General features: G+C 32.0%; 2 protein-coding genes across 3 annotated transcripts; both read left to right on the top strand.

Moving 5' to 3' along the window:
• The first annotated feature begins 1,629 nt into the window (after positions 1-1,629).
• LOC114178359 (MACPF domain-containing protein CAD1) lies at positions 1,630-7,468 on the top strand. 2 transcript variants are annotated; one of them, XM_028064203.1, is made up of 7 exons: positions 1,630-2,109; positions 3,120-3,179; positions 3,387-3,625; positions 4,182-4,377; positions 4,571-4,754; positions 5,845-5,999; positions 6,594-7,468. In XM_028064203.1, the coding sequence occupies exons 1-7, from the start codon at positions 1,837-1,839 to the stop codon at positions 7,233-7,235; spliced, it is 1,749 nt and encodes a 582-aa protein (XP_027920004.1). In that variant the 5' UTR covers positions 1,630-1,836; the 3' UTR covers positions 7,236-7,468. The 2 variants fall into 2 exon arrangements, with proteins under 2 accessions (XP_027920004.1, XP_027920005.1); XM_028064204.1 differs by lacking the exon at positions 3,120-3,179 and having other exon boundaries at positions 1,632-2,109.
• Positions 7,469-10,171: 2,703 nt separating this feature from the next.
• On the top strand, positions 10,172-12,204 carry LOC114178694 (protein NRT1/ PTR FAMILY 4.5-like). Its single transcript, XM_028064749.1, has 3 exons — positions 10,172-10,600; positions 10,685-11,256; positions 11,337-12,204. The coding sequence occupies exons 1-3, from the start codon at positions 10,172-10,174 to the stop codon at positions 12,202-12,204; spliced, it is 1,869 nt and encodes a 622-aa protein (XP_027920550.1).
• The last annotated feature ends 3,172 nt before the right edge of the window (positions 12,205-15,376 follow it).

The following is a 15,376-nucleotide window of genomic DNA, read 5'->3' as shown; positions in this document are numbered from 1 at the left end:
AGATTGAAGAGAGTTGATTTGTGTTCAGGTTTAGCCAAATCGAATAAGTTAGTATGGGCCTAGGTTGAGCTAAGTCCATGTTGAGTCTAGTTGTAGAAAGCCCTAGTCCAACCTTATTATTTAGGACATAGGTCAATTAATTCAATCCCAACCCAAGTCGAGTCAAGTCGACCTGAGTCTAAGTCGAGTTTAGTAGACCCAAGTTTGAGTCGGGTAGATCTAAGAGTACGTCAAGTCAAATGAGCTTGGGTCTATATCAAGATGAATCGACTTCATCATAGGTTCACACGAGTTCACCCTAGCTTGGATAAAGACAAGTCAAACCATGCCAAATCAAGTAGAGTTAGCCCAAGACCAAGCTGAGCATAGTTAACCTAAGATTAGGCGATGTTGAGTCCATCCTAGCATAGGTAAAATCGAGTCAGGACCGTCATTTAATCAAGTTGGGGATAGGTCCATGTTTATTTTAGTCGGGACTAATCGACGTTTAACTAGTTATGCTAGGTTCAAGTCTTTATTGTTTGAGCAATACCAAGTCAACCCTAGTCCAATCAAGATCATTTCAAGCACAACTTTATGAAGATTAGGTCGAATTGGGCTCATGTTAAACGAAATCGACCTGACCCTAAGTAAAGTTGAGTTAACTTGGTAATTAGTAAAAATGAATTAGCTTGTTCCTTGGTCCAATTATTTCAATTTTTTAATTATTTCATGTTGTTCAACATGAGAACACCTTAATAAAAATTATCATTTTGGAATAATTTTTTGAAATATATTATAATCTATTCCAAATTACTTTTATAAATATCAAAACTTTTCAATATCACAGTTGAATGTCATCTTTATGTCGCCTTTAAAGTCGCCTTACTTAATTTTAAAACATTTCACTTTTGTTTGATTTTATGTAATTAAAGTAAATATCGAATATAATCAAGCATCATAAAAATATAAAATTGTGTAATTGCTTTATTACTGCCAACGTTTAAGAAAATAATTAGGAATATCTAATACCTTGTGTAATGATTGGATAAAATAAGAGGAATTGTGTGGGTACAAAGGTAAAAATTAATATAGAATCACATTTATTGTCTTGTGATAACATCAATTGTCTTGTAAGAAAAAGTAATTAGATTAAGTTTTAATGTATTGACATTTATATTGATATACTCTTAAATATAAAGAGTTAAACCATAATCATTATCTACAGTTATTGACTCAATGATAAAAACTCAATCTAAAATATCATAAAAAAAGGTTAATGTCAAAGTTTGATTCTCGAACGAGGTAATTGTTGAAGCAAAATTATTATATGTTTATTATAGTTTGAACAAGGTGAAGTATACATCTAGAAATAATTAAATACTTAGTATAGAATATATTTTTTATAACGTTTTCAAAATGTTTAATCTGTAATTTTTTTATTACATTCTTACACATTAATCTAAAAAGCATTTTTATTGTTATGGTGTAATGGGGGAGGTATACGAAGCAATTGTGGACGGTGCGAAAAGCATTTGGAGTTTTATTGATGGTTGATGGGCCAGGCAAAAAATTCAAAAGTTAAGAAGTTTGCAGTCAACTCCGAAAGAGGTCACAATAAAAAAGACGCGTTTTGAGAGATGATTGTTATTAAAGTCAAACGCACGTCTCTTTTGAAGAACAGGAGAAGAAACAGGCAGAACAAAACCAACACAATCTAATCTTAATCTACTCTACCCAACAAGCCAAGAACTTCAGGTTCCATGTTGTTGTTGGACACATAAAACTGTAACTCAGAACCAATCAACACAACCCATTTCCTGTTCTTTCTTCTGTTCATCCCACCCACACATTTCAATGGAAAACCCAACACCATCACCCTCAGATTCTCTCACTTCTACCCTTTGCAACTCAATCCAAGCTCTGGGCCGTGGCTTTGATGTCACATCTGATTTCCGCCTTCTATACTGCAAAGGGGCACCTGGCTCCAGACTCGTCTATCTTGATGAGGAACATGCCACCGATCTTGTTCTTTCTCGTACTCTCGTTCTTCCAAATGTCTCTTCTGACATTTGTTGCTCCCCGGGACAGAGTTCTATGGAGAAGATCCCTGTCTGCTCCTTCCATGAGGTGATTTGTTTTTGCACGTTCTCGTGCTTGCTTGATTTTGATGGGGTGTAGCAGTTAATGCAGGGTTTGCCTTTTATTTCTCTGTGTAGTTCTTTATGTTTATTTTTGCTATTTTGTTAACTTTATTGTTTGTTTTTGGGAGAGTATGTTTGATGGGGAAACTTGCAATGACAGTGATGCTACACTGTTCCTTGTTTCGTGAGATAGGAATTGTGGTGATTGAAATAAACTATTTTATACTCTTTTCTGAGCTGTATTTTCTTTTTGGCAAATCTTGGTCCAGTAGATATATAAACTGCCTATATTGAGTGGTGCCAGGGATTAATTTGTGATCTAGGTTAACGTTATGAAAATCTTGTCAGGAAGTTGGCCGAAATGTGCACTTTAAAAGGATAAGGCCTATTTCGTTACTTAAAAAAAATGGACCATTTAGCTCAAGTTTTGGATGCATTTTATATGCAGTTATATGCTTTCTCATCACCAGCAAGGCACATTTTATCTTGCAACCTTGTCATATTTCTACTATGGTCCTTTTAGTGGCACTAATTTTTCAAACTAGCATCTCAGCCCTAGAAGCTCTAGAGATACTTCTAAAGATTATTCAAAGGATAGTATGCAATTATTTTTGGTGGATAAAAAAGTTGAATTCAATTTTAGATGCTCAATAAGCTGAAGAATGATGTAGCAAATTCTTCCAAAATATGGGAATCATATGGTAGTTGACAAGCTGGTAAATTGGGATTTTTGTACTCTACTAGTAGCTACTAGTAGAAGCAGTTTCAAGACAGTTTCTTTAAGACATATTGCAGATTTAACTTCTCTAAAAATTGTGGGTCACTTACAACATCAAATGAACTGTAGTTCGTAATTTGAAGATTCCTTTGAGCGGCTTACTCCAGTGCTGATCTTATTTTGCCTTGGATGATGATTATTCGAATATATTACGTTGATAAGATTGTTGTGGTTGTGTTGTGTAATGTCTAATATCTCATGTTGACTTTAAGCTGCAGGTTAGCTGTAGTTTGGACTGTCATAAAACATTTTTGGGTGGGAAGAATCACTTTACAAATGTAATCTACTTTTCAATGTTCTTTTGTTTATCAACTTGTCAAAGATCTCATCCGAGATAAGATAGATGAACTAATAGCTATGTAGTTGGTTTAGGAGCCTATTTACTTCACAGACTATGTTATACTTGCATATTATAAACTTTGTGCCTTGTTTCAACAAAATCTCACCATCTTTTTCTTTACTGTAATTGATGATTGGTTTTCCAGATGGCAAAATGTTTCAATGAGAAGTCAGGCCTGGCAGAAAAATTTCCTCTTGGAAGCTTCAATTCAATGTTCAATTTTACTGGCTCCTGCATTGTGGATGCAACAGCCACAAAATCTCTTGCCATGGTTGGGTATTTCATTCGGCTGTTTGAAGTTAAACTCACCAATCCAAATTTAGTCTTAAATGATGAAATTAAGCGTTCTGTTCCTCATTCTTGGGATCCAACATCCTTGGCGAGGTAACTATGTTTTATTGTTTGCTGTAAGTAATGTTATCAATTTGGTAAATTATTGTAGAAAATGGTTTTGATTTGGTATTTTTGAGTATTTAAAATTATGTTTGTTCAGTATTTTTGAACAGAGATTTTTTATTTATGTCGATTTTATGCATATACACACACACACACTATCAAATATACACTTGTGCCAGGTTTCACTTCTTGCACTATATATTTTTTGACAAAGTTATTAGTAGTGCACATTAGTGCTGTTATCTTGGGTTAGCTCTTTCTAGTCCTGGCCTTCTAGGCTCGGTTTTGATTAAATTTTCTTTCCAACTTACTTTAATAATTCTAAATTCTAAAACTTTATTTGGAATTTAGTACTAATGCGTTGCTGAAGTTATGATTACCATTTCAACTGTTAAATACATTTGCCGTTGCCTCCTAATATTTTATGTAGTAGACACTGAAGTTTACCTATTTGTGGTACAATAACAGTAAATGACTTGTATACTTTTATGTTAGATTTGATGTACAGGACAAGTACTAATACAGGATTTCTTTCCTTTCTCAGTTTTATTGAGAATTATGGTACCCATATTGTTACATCAGCAACAATAGGTGGCAGGGATGTCATATACGTCAGGCAGCACCAATCATCTAGTTTATCTGCATCAGACATTGAGAATTATGTAAAGGACATTGGAGATGATAGGTTTCATGATGGAAAGAATATATCTGGTCCTGGTCCTTTAAAATACAAGGAGAAGGTTTGTTTAAGAAATGCCTTTTTCCCGTTATTATTCACCAAGCACACGATATTTTTCTACCTGTAATTGTGCATTCAGTTTCCTCTTTATGCAAATTAGGTGCTGGCATATTTGTTGCGTCATTTGTTTTTTTGCTTCCTATTGCACTCTCTATCTCATTGGCAACTTTTTAGTCATTGATTTCTTGCGGCAGGATGTTACTGTCATTTTTAGGAGGAGAGGTGGGAATGATCTTGAGCAAAATCACTCTAAATGGGTGGAGACTGTAAAACTGGCACCAGATATCATTAACATGACATTTACTCCCATTGTTTCTCTTCTTGAAGGAGTACCTGGGGTTAACCATTTGACACGTGCCATTGATTTATATCTTGAATGTAAGTTCTAATCCAAATATTAAATATTAAGAATGGTGTTAACTTAATTTATTGGTTATAATAAGTATTCAAAGGTAATGCACTCTGTGACTTACATACAAGCTGTTAAATACATAAACTATGTCAAAACACATCGAGATTCACTTAAATGCCTTAAATTCGTAAACATTCAGGGGCATGTTAGTTTGTCTAAACATACATTAATGCCTCAATCAGTAACTACTTTTTTCAAATAAAGTTTATTGTCTAATAAGTAAAATAAATATTCAAGAAAACTCACCAAATAACAACCAAATCTTATGCCACCAAGTGAGGTTATTAGAATCAATTAATGCCTTTGGGCATGAAAATCCAGTATTTCAGTAAAGCTATTTAAACAAGGTATTTTTATTGGTTTATTGGTCTCTCCCAATGTTTTCTTAATTCAACCTCTGCTACTTTTGATCAGTATCTTCTCTTTGATCCACTTTGTTCATCGGAGAGATTACTAGTCTTCTTCTAAACCTCAATCAAAACAGAAAAGTTTAAAACAATAAATAAGTAAATTTACAAAAGAAACAACTCGTAGATAATTTGATGACTTATACATTTTAGACATGTTGCCCCCTGTTGATCTGCCAGGGATGGATATTTATTAAATTCATTCAGATTAGTCTTTTTTTAAACTATTCTTTGCCTAAATTGAGTACCAGATCATGATGGAGATTTATTGATATTAAGATGATGTATATAGCTTTCACGAAGAGAACATTTTGATGACTTTTCCTCTTGCTGTGTATATGATATAGTCCCCTGTAAGTTTGTGAAAATTTGAAAAATTGTCATTTTCCTATATTTGTTTACTTATACATGTACAGGGTTTTTACCTGCATTGTTAGAAAATTCTAGTAACTGTTTTTCGATTCAGTCAATCAAAAGACTCGCTATAAATATGCAGACTAGCTAAAAATGAACTTAAAATCAAAGGACATTCACATCTAACATGATGATTTCAAGACAAGTTTGACAAATAATACTGAAAAAATATAGCCGTATGTTTTTGGTTGTTTGATATAGTGTAGATAATTCACATGTCTGCTATATCCACCAGACAAACCACCCATCGAAGATCTACAGTATTTCTTGGATTTCCAAATAGCTCGAGTTTGGGCGCCTGAGCAGAGTAATCTACAAAGAAAGGAACCTGTCTGTCCATCCCTCCAGTTCAGTTTGATGGGACCAAAACTTTTTGTCAGTTCAGATCAGGTAATTTTAACTAAGCTTCCTTGAACTCATACAAGTTTGTCACATAGAATTAGAAAGCGTATGGAAGAGCTTCTGTGGAGCTTAGTTTAGCTTACGAGAGTGCCTTATAAGTTATGACCTTCCTACATGTTCTATTTGACTTATTGAATAAGCTTCATAGAGAACCTTGTCAAAGTAACTTTGTTTTTTTGAAAGCTCATTTCAGTTAAGCTTCACAGTCACAAGTATATGAATAAATTCTCATGTAGTAAGTTCCTTTTGTATAAGTACTTAAATAACTTATTTTCCCAAACATAGTTTCTTATGCAAAATATTCGTGAAAGAATTGAAAGTGTCTTTCTATTCATAATGGAGAGAACTAAAGCAATTTATCAAGATGGCTCGGATTGCCCTGCGATCTACTGATAGTATTGCTGACAATGTACTGAACTAGCAATAGTATTGCTATCTGTAATAGTAGCATAATTTTTCACAATTAATGTTATTTCATAATTCAACAAACAGTTGTAAATATTGATAAATACTAACCTATAAACAAGATAAAGTAAAGCAACATATGATGGAGTTAACATTATGATATGACTTGATATGCAGGTAACAGTTGGACGCAAGCCTGTGACTGGACTGAGACTTGGTCTAGAAGGCAACAAACAAAATCGACTAGCAATTCATCTGCAACATTTTGTCTCCCTCCCAAAAAATCTTCTACCTCACTGGGATACCCACGTGGCCATAGGTGCTCCCAAGTGGCAAGGTCCCGAAGAACAAGACAGCCGTTGGTTCGAACCGATCAAATGGAAGAACTTCTCCCATGTAAGTACTGCACCAATTGAGTATACTGAAACTAGTATAGGGGATCTCTCTGGTGTTCACATTGTCACTGGAGCTCAGCTTGGTGTGTGGGACTTTGGAGCCAAAAATGTGTTACACCTCAAACTCCTCTTCTCCAAAGTACCAGGTTGTACAATAAGACGGTCTGTTTGGGACCATAACCCCTCCACTCCTTCTGCTGCACAGAGACCCGATTCTTCATCATCGTTGACAAAGAAAGGTTCTGATGACAAAAAGGAGGATACTTCAACTCACATAGGAAAACTGGCAAAAATTGTGGACACGACAGAAATGTTTAAAGGGCCTCAAGATATTCCTGGCCATTGGTTAGTCACAGGGGCTAAGCTTGGAGTGGAGAAAGGGAAAATTGTACTGAGGATAAAGTACTCTTTACTTAACTACTGATTGGTTTTTTCTTCTTTTATTGTTTTGTTGTTTTCCCCTCCTTTTCAGCAGAAACTGTAGTCTAGCATTCTTTTGCACAGAAAATCTTTTGAATTGCTTTTCTTAAGTAGATTTATTTATCACTCAGCAGCTTAGTTGATATACTTTGAATTCAATTTTGTTTATTTATTGTACATAGTGATATTGTTGACAGATGTTGACATTTTCTTATATATTATACCTTTTCCGCCTGAGGATTTGGATTATTTTGTTGACTAGCAGACATGAAGAAAGAAAAGGGAAAAAGCTTCCATAAAAGAAGACAATTATTGGTTGCATCAGTGAAAAATCTTATGAATTTTGATTGGATAAAAGAAAGTCTCTTTGGGTGGGAACTAAGAGGAAGTTCAATGGAAGATCAGGGTAAGGTTGGTGGTGTGTTCTGCCATTAACCAGAACCACTCTTTATTTCTTTAGTTTCAGGGTTTAGAAGGAAAAAGGAAAATCAATTTAGAATAAATAGGAAGAGAAAGATCGATTGCACCATAAATATATTTTTTAATTTGATACTGTTTTCAATGAAAATATCAAATGGGTTAATAAAACTATTAACAAATTATGTCAAAGATAATTATTTCTACCATACAAGTTGATTCTATCAATAACATATTTATTAATAAGTTTATAATTTTTTTTCCAGAAATACTTTAAATTATCATATTTTATTTTATTCACTTAAAAACATCGTGACTCAAAAACTTCAAATCCAAATTATATTTATTTTATATTGTAAATACAATTTATATTATCATATACGTTAATTTAAATTTTATAAACTTAAGAGAAAGAGAATATTTATTTCCTTACATTCTTTATTTTGGAAGAATTAAAACGTTTGCAACAAATTCTGGTGACAAATTGTAGAGATTTAAGTAATTTTATTTTCCTTGATTATAGGTTAAAATTGTTTTTATCCTTCGACTTATAGTAAAAATTGGAATTAATTTCTATTGAAAATTTTGAACCAATTTAGTCTCTTATATTTAAAAATGCGTGAATTTAGTTTTTTAAATCAAATTTTTTTAAATTTATTTGATGTTTCAAACAGTTTCTCAACTAATATTGAAGTCAAAACCGTGTAAATTAAATCCATACATTTATATAGTTGAGGGACTAAATTAATTCAAAATTTTCAAAAGAGACTAATTCCAATTTTCACTAAAAGTTGAAAGACAACGTTAGGAATTTATGAAACAGAAAAGAGGAAGATTTTTTTATATATAAATTTTAGTTTTTGATAAAAATCTAAAATACTATTTGTTATTATTCTGAAACGTGGATCCACTAAAAAAGTAGTAAAACCATCTATTATTCTCCTCAATTTGTTTTCAGCAATAAATTTATATAAATTTACGAATAATCATAGAATACTAAAAAATATTGGTAATATTTCATCCGATGGTACAGAAGAACAATTTAAATATATTCCCATTTGATCATTTTTTTTTTTTTGCAATAAAGTGTTAATTTTTTGTAATACTTTTCTTACATTGATAACATGAAAGAAAAACACACTCAAAGAAAAAGTACAGGGAGTAATTCTCTATAAAAATTAAAAGTAAAATCATAAAAATTTCTAGGATAGAAAAATAAAATAACTTTTCTGTAAAATTAAAATTATTCAATTTATAGAAATTAATTTCTTATTCTTTTCATACATAAACCACTTTTTAACTTATAAAAAAAGTATGTTTATTTATTTCTTTTCTTATTTTTCTTATATCATGAAAAAATTTGTTACGTAATTATATCTAGTTAGTTACCATTGAGAATTAAACAGGGCTAACAAATGAATGACATAACAGTTTAAAGTGAAGTCATCTTAACTGTATTACAGGTATAATTTGCCGGCTACCTAGCTATTTCTATTTGTAATTGCTTCAAACACCATGGCTTCAAGTAACAAGTGGGGTTCTGCTATACCCTACCTCGAAAAAATAATCAACAAATCAAATTATTGGAATTTAATTTTCATCACCATCATTGAACTTTATATATTGTATGATATGTGAATATCTGTTGGCACTCTTTTACATTTTATGTAAAATGCAAGAACAAACTTTTGACAACATGGTACACTCAGTTTCTAAGTTAATGTGTTTATTGCTCAGTTTGTCACTAAACAGTTTGTCTTCAGCCCAATGTTTATTTTTTTTAATGAACAATCTCCAAAGAAGAAGTGTCAGTGTTCTATATTTTAACTTTTGAGTGTGTGCCAACTATTCAGATAGTGCCTTGGAGTTGTTCAAGAAAGGTGGGAAAAGAGTTAAATAGAAACACTCAAATGTTGGGAAACTCTTGGATGGTTTCCAAGTCTTTTTCTTGCTGAGTTGCTGTCTAATATTTTATGCAGCTTTTGCACCACATGCATCCATCATCTTCACTGATTCAGAGAGTGTTACCTAAACAGTTCAACTGTTGAAATCTATGATGTAATATTATTGCTTAATTTTTTCTGGTTTTATTGTTGAGATTCACTTTGCTACAATCATAATTTTTTTTAGTGAGTTTTGTAAGAGGTAGTTCCACAAATAATAATTTCTTTTATAGGATCTAGCCATTTTGTACTCGTCATTATGCATCTTGCTGATGGCAATTGAAAACTACCTTCGAATCTTCCAGTTCATGAGACGGCGAATTCCATGCAGTTCAATTTCGCAATCAACCAAAAACAGTGCATTCTGCAGAACTGGTCATTATAAAATGAATGACAGTGACCTTATTAATTACGAGACATTTGGAGTGTTACCTAATTAGTTGGATCATGAATGTATATATAAGGGAAGAGAATGGTCTTTCCCTTCTGAATTTTACTATAAACTACTTCCATTTCTTTTGAGTTGGCTATTCAAAATTTTCATCATGGTACTATTTTTGCTTTGTTTACTACTACATGCATGCACCGTTTTCTAGTTTCTTGCATTCCCCTTGCATATTCATCTGATGTCTTCATTTGCAAGCAGGAAAATCGAGTTGCTGATGGGAATGTAGAGAGGATGCAGCGGGAGGGAGAAGATCAGGTGGTGGTTGAGGGAAAAGTCGATTGGAAAGGAAGAAAAGCTTTGAAACACAAACATGGAGGGATGAAGGTTTCATTGCTGATAGTTGCAGCATTTGGAATGGAGAACATGGCAACTCTGTCACTAGCAGTGAACTTGGTATCATACTTCAATCAAAACATGCATTATGAACTTGCAGATGCAGCTAACATGGTCACCAATTACATGGGTGTTAGTTACATGCTCTCCATTGTGGTGGCCCTTCTTGCTGACACTTGGATTGGCCGATACAAAGCCGTTGTTATTTCTGGATTCTTCGAGTCTTTGGTAAAGTACTATCTTGATTCTTAACACTCTTTTTCAGAGATTCAACACAAATTAGTAATATTGATAAAGTGAATTGTGTTGTAGGGACTGGCATTGCTTACAATACAGGCACACAAGGCTAGCAGAGAGTCACCGGTTTGCAACGTGTATGTGAAAGGTGCAGGTTGCGAAAAGGTAAGTGGGAAGCTTGAAGCTTTTCTCTTCGTAGGGCTCTACTTGTTGGCCTTTGGAAGTGCAGGTGTGAAAGCTTCCTTGCCCTCACATGGTGCTGATCAATTTGATGAGAGAGACCCCAAAGAAGCAATGCAAATGTCCAACTTCTTCAACTGTCTCTTCTTAGGACTCTGCATTGGTGGTGCAGTCAGCTTAACGTTTAATGTCTATGTAGAAAACAACAATGGATGGGTCTGGGGCTTTGGAATCTCCACAGCTGCTATTGTTTTCGGCACCATAATCTTTGCCTTAGGGTTGCCACTGTACCGAATTCATGTTGCACGCATAACAAACGGAATCATGGAGATAATACAGGTCTACGTTGCTGCAATCCGCAACAGAAACCTTCCCCTTCCTGCAAATCCTAACGAACTATACGAGATTGATAAGGATAAAGAAGCTGCACTAGAAATAGAGTATCAACCTCATACAGATATTTACAGGTTCAATCCCTTAATAGAGTATCATTGTCCATATTCCAGTGTATATAGTTAGGTTTAAACATGAAATTTCATTTGCACAGGTTTTTGGACAAAGCAGCCATCCAAAGAAATTCCGATGTTGAAGCTGAGAATGAAAAGACTCCAAACCCATGGAAACTATGCAGAGTGACGCAAGTAGAAAATGCCAAAATCATTCTGAGCATGCTCCCTATATTCTGCTGCTCAATCATAATGACCCTTTGCTTAGCACAACTCCAAACCTTCTCTATTCAACAAGGCTCCACCATGAACACCAGGATCGCCAAGCATTTTCACATCCCACCTGCATCCATACCAATCTTCCCAGTTGTGTTCTTAATAGTTTTTGTCCCTTTCTATGATCGCATTTTTGTGCCCTTTCTAAGCAGATTCACTGGTATCACCACTGGGATCACGCACTTGCAGCGCATAGGAGTTGGCCTAATACTCTCGTGCCTCTCCATGGCAGTTGCAGCAGTCATAGAGGTGAAGAGGAAAGGGGTTGCGAGAGACAACAACATGCTTGATGCATTCCCAGTACTGCAGCCATTGCCATTGAGCATATTCTGGCTTTCTTTTCAGTATTTTTTGTTTGGCATAGCTGACATGTTTACCTACGTTGGACTTCTTGAGTTTTTCTATTCAGAGGCACCGAAAAGCCTTAAATCCACATCAACATGCTTTCTGTGGTGCGCCATGGCCGTTGGCTATTTTCTGAGCTCTATATTGGTGAAGATCGTGAATAGAGCAACCAAGAATATTACTGCAAGTGGAGGGTGGTTAGCAGGGAACAATATTAACAGAAACCATCTTAACTTGTTCTATTGGTTACTTTCCATATTGAGCTTCATCAACTTCTTTGTGTATTTGTTGGTTTCAAAGAGGTACAAGTACAGACCTCAAAATCCTGCAGTTACTGGTGGCAATTAGAGGAATAATGATGGTGGCAGATAAAGGTTTAACTTTTAAATATGATTAATATTAATATGGAAGGAGTGAAAATTACAGTGGCTTGTGCTTTTCTTTGTTTTGTCAAATGTATGTGAGTAAATAGAGCAACAGATTTCTCTTCCTTGTACTGTCTTCATTTAGAGTCGTAGTTTCCTTCTACTGTCAAATGTATTTCATTTCTATCTTTACTTTTATGAGATTTTCTAAAAATTAATGGAAAAGAAAAACAATCATGAAAGATATCATTTTACTGTGTAAGTATAAAAGTTATATCTTTCAGGAAAAATGTGTAGATGTTAAAAAGTATGTGTTTTCATGAGAAAAGTGTATCTCTTTATCAAAGGTTTGTAAGAGTCGTCTCATTTTAAAATTGTATTTATTCATTAAAAGACATAAAATAATATATAAATAAAATTATTCTTCAATTTTACCCTTCAAGGATTTTTCTTAAATTTAACTGTATTTTTTTTAAATTAATATTTTTTAAAAAATAAATAAATAAAAATCATCTACAAAATAAATAAAAAATATATATAATCGAATTGTAAAAATTATTTATATCTATTTTTATAATTGTATTTTTATAATTTTTTGTTATCATAAAAAAAATAAAAAAGTAAAAAGACATATTTTTTAGTTATTGTAATTAGTTTATTTTTTCTGTTTAACTTGGCAGTATCTTTGTTATATATAATTTTCACTTTTTGTACATTTGATTACTCAATGAATTTTTGTATGTTTTTCTCTAGTTATTCAAGAAGAGTAGCAGAAAGAGATTGATAGCTCAACCAAATCTGAATCTTTTGCATTCTTTCGCTATCAAGAAGAATGGCTTTGATTTTAAGAATAAGAAATATAGACTTGTATGCTCACAATGGAAACATCGCTGATACCAAAAATCACAAAGGTTATTGATTGTACACTTGTTTGTTTCTTTAAAGGTATGTAATCCTAAAGTGTATATGCTTATAATTTCTATAAACACCTTCTCCATTTATTTCTTATGTACTAAGGTACAATTGTGATTCACAAATTTTTTCCCTTACCAAAATAGAATCAGTCTTGAGCCAAATATTTGGCCACCTTCTTTCCGATACAAGTTTTATTGCAAAAGTGGTTCCAACAAGCTCAACTTTAATGGCATACACGTTGTCAATAAAAGTAGTCAAACCTATACATTCACTAGTGCTTCCACAAAAGATAACAACATAGGCTGTCGAACTAGGCACTTCCCTCTCTCGCTACTCCGTCAACTCTTCATTTGATCATCCCTCGTAGTAAAAGTTTATACGATATGTTTGGACGAGAAAATTTAAGATAGTTTGAAGAATTTAAATTTTTTTTAAAAAAATTATATATTTGGATTAAAAATTTAAAAGTAAATTGAAATTGAGAAATTTTAACAATTAAAATAATTAAATAGTAGGAAATTAAAATTTCTCAAAGTTGTGAAATTGTTTATTGGTTAGGATGAAAAAAATACAGGTCCAAAAAGTCAAGTCGGGTTGAGACAAAAGATTGAGCTAAATCGGTTTGGGTCGAAGGTCGATCAAGCCAGCTTGGATTGAAAGTCGAGCTAGGCTGATAGTTGAACTAGGTCGAAAATCAACTTAAATCAAAAGTCCAGACGAGTCATATCGATTTGAAAGTTGAGCTAAATTAAGTTAGACTCAAAAGTAGAAAAATAGAATTAAGTTCGCCGTAAAATAGAAATTAAATTGCTTTATCCAATAAAAAAATTAAAAATTAAAATATTTCAATCATTTCATCCAAATTATTATTGATGAAAATTCTAAATTAAAATTTTTCTCTAATAAAAATATGTGAATTAATGCTAATCATAGCTAAACATTATGAAAGAAAAAAGTTTTTGGGTCATTAAAAAAAACGAACGATTTATATGAGAGAATTTTACATTATTTATCATCTAAAAACCTTAAATTATTAGTAACTCTTTGCCGTTTATGTTATTTCACCACTATTAATTTAACAGGATACATTTTACTCAAGTTTAGACTTCAATGACTTATTTAATCAGGAGTTTCTTTTATATTATACTATATATGATGAACATGTACACTTTTAGCATAATTAATTATATTATTTATCATTTTTTAGTATATAAATGTTTCTTCTTAATTTAGTTTTAGTATAGAAATATAAAAGAGAAATTAATTAGAAATAATCTTAATTATTTATATTTTTATTGATATTGAGATATTTTTTTAAATATGTCGACGAATGCATTAATTTGAAAAAAGAGTTTCTCAAATATAAAGAATTTGTTGGAAATATTTCACAATATATTAGTTACGTGCAATAGCATGATACATAAATAATGAGAGTCATATATACCAACAAATTATTTTTATAACTATTTTTTATTATAATTTCGCTTTTTATGTTTTAGTAATTGTGTTTTATTATCATAATAGTTATATTAAATTTTGTAATTATATGTATTATTCTTTTATTATCATAAAATGTAGACATATACATTTTATATCATCTATGCTTTTATTAGTTTATAAAAAAATATTAAAAATCATGAAAGTTTGATAGAAGAATATTGTATTTCTTGGCAACGGACAAGTACAAAATAAGGTCGCTCTTAAAAACAAAAGATTTATAAAATAGGTATTTTAATTTAAAATCAGAAGGCTTTTTAAGAAAGATTGTTTTGTAAATTGATTAAATTTTGAAGGAATTCCAATTCACTAATGCTATCATATCAAATGAAAGAAATCACAGCATCGACAAGTCATAATTAATAACTAATCCTTTCAATAAAATAATTTATATATCTTAATTTTCTTAGTTCCAAATTATTTAAGAAAAAAATGGTATGAAAAAAATTAGAAAAATATATATCAGCACGGCTCGTATGGCCTCTGGAAAAAAATTACTAATCTAATAAATTGGCATACCTAAATTAACCACGTTTAGAATGATATTTTTATTTGTAAATTACAATATTGATTAATAACTCAGTAAAATAAATGTATTAATTACTTTACACATGTTTTTATAATATCAACAGTTTTTTTTTCCTTAAAAGACAACACCTATCCTGAAAATATTATGTTCACCCTAAGCATAATACTTAAATGTTTTTCTTTTAGAAAAAGTCAGTAGTAATCATTTAAGATAT

The sequence above is a fragment of the Vigna unguiculata genome, chromosome 3, assembly GCF_004118075.2.
Source record: "Vigna unguiculata cultivar IT97K-499-35 chromosome 3, ASM411807v1, whole genome shotgun sequence".
Taxonomy (NCBI): Eukaryota; Viridiplantae; Streptophyta; class Magnoliopsida; order Fabales; family Fabaceae; genus Vigna; species Vigna unguiculata.
This window is presented reverse-complemented; position numbering and strand designations above follow the sequence as displayed.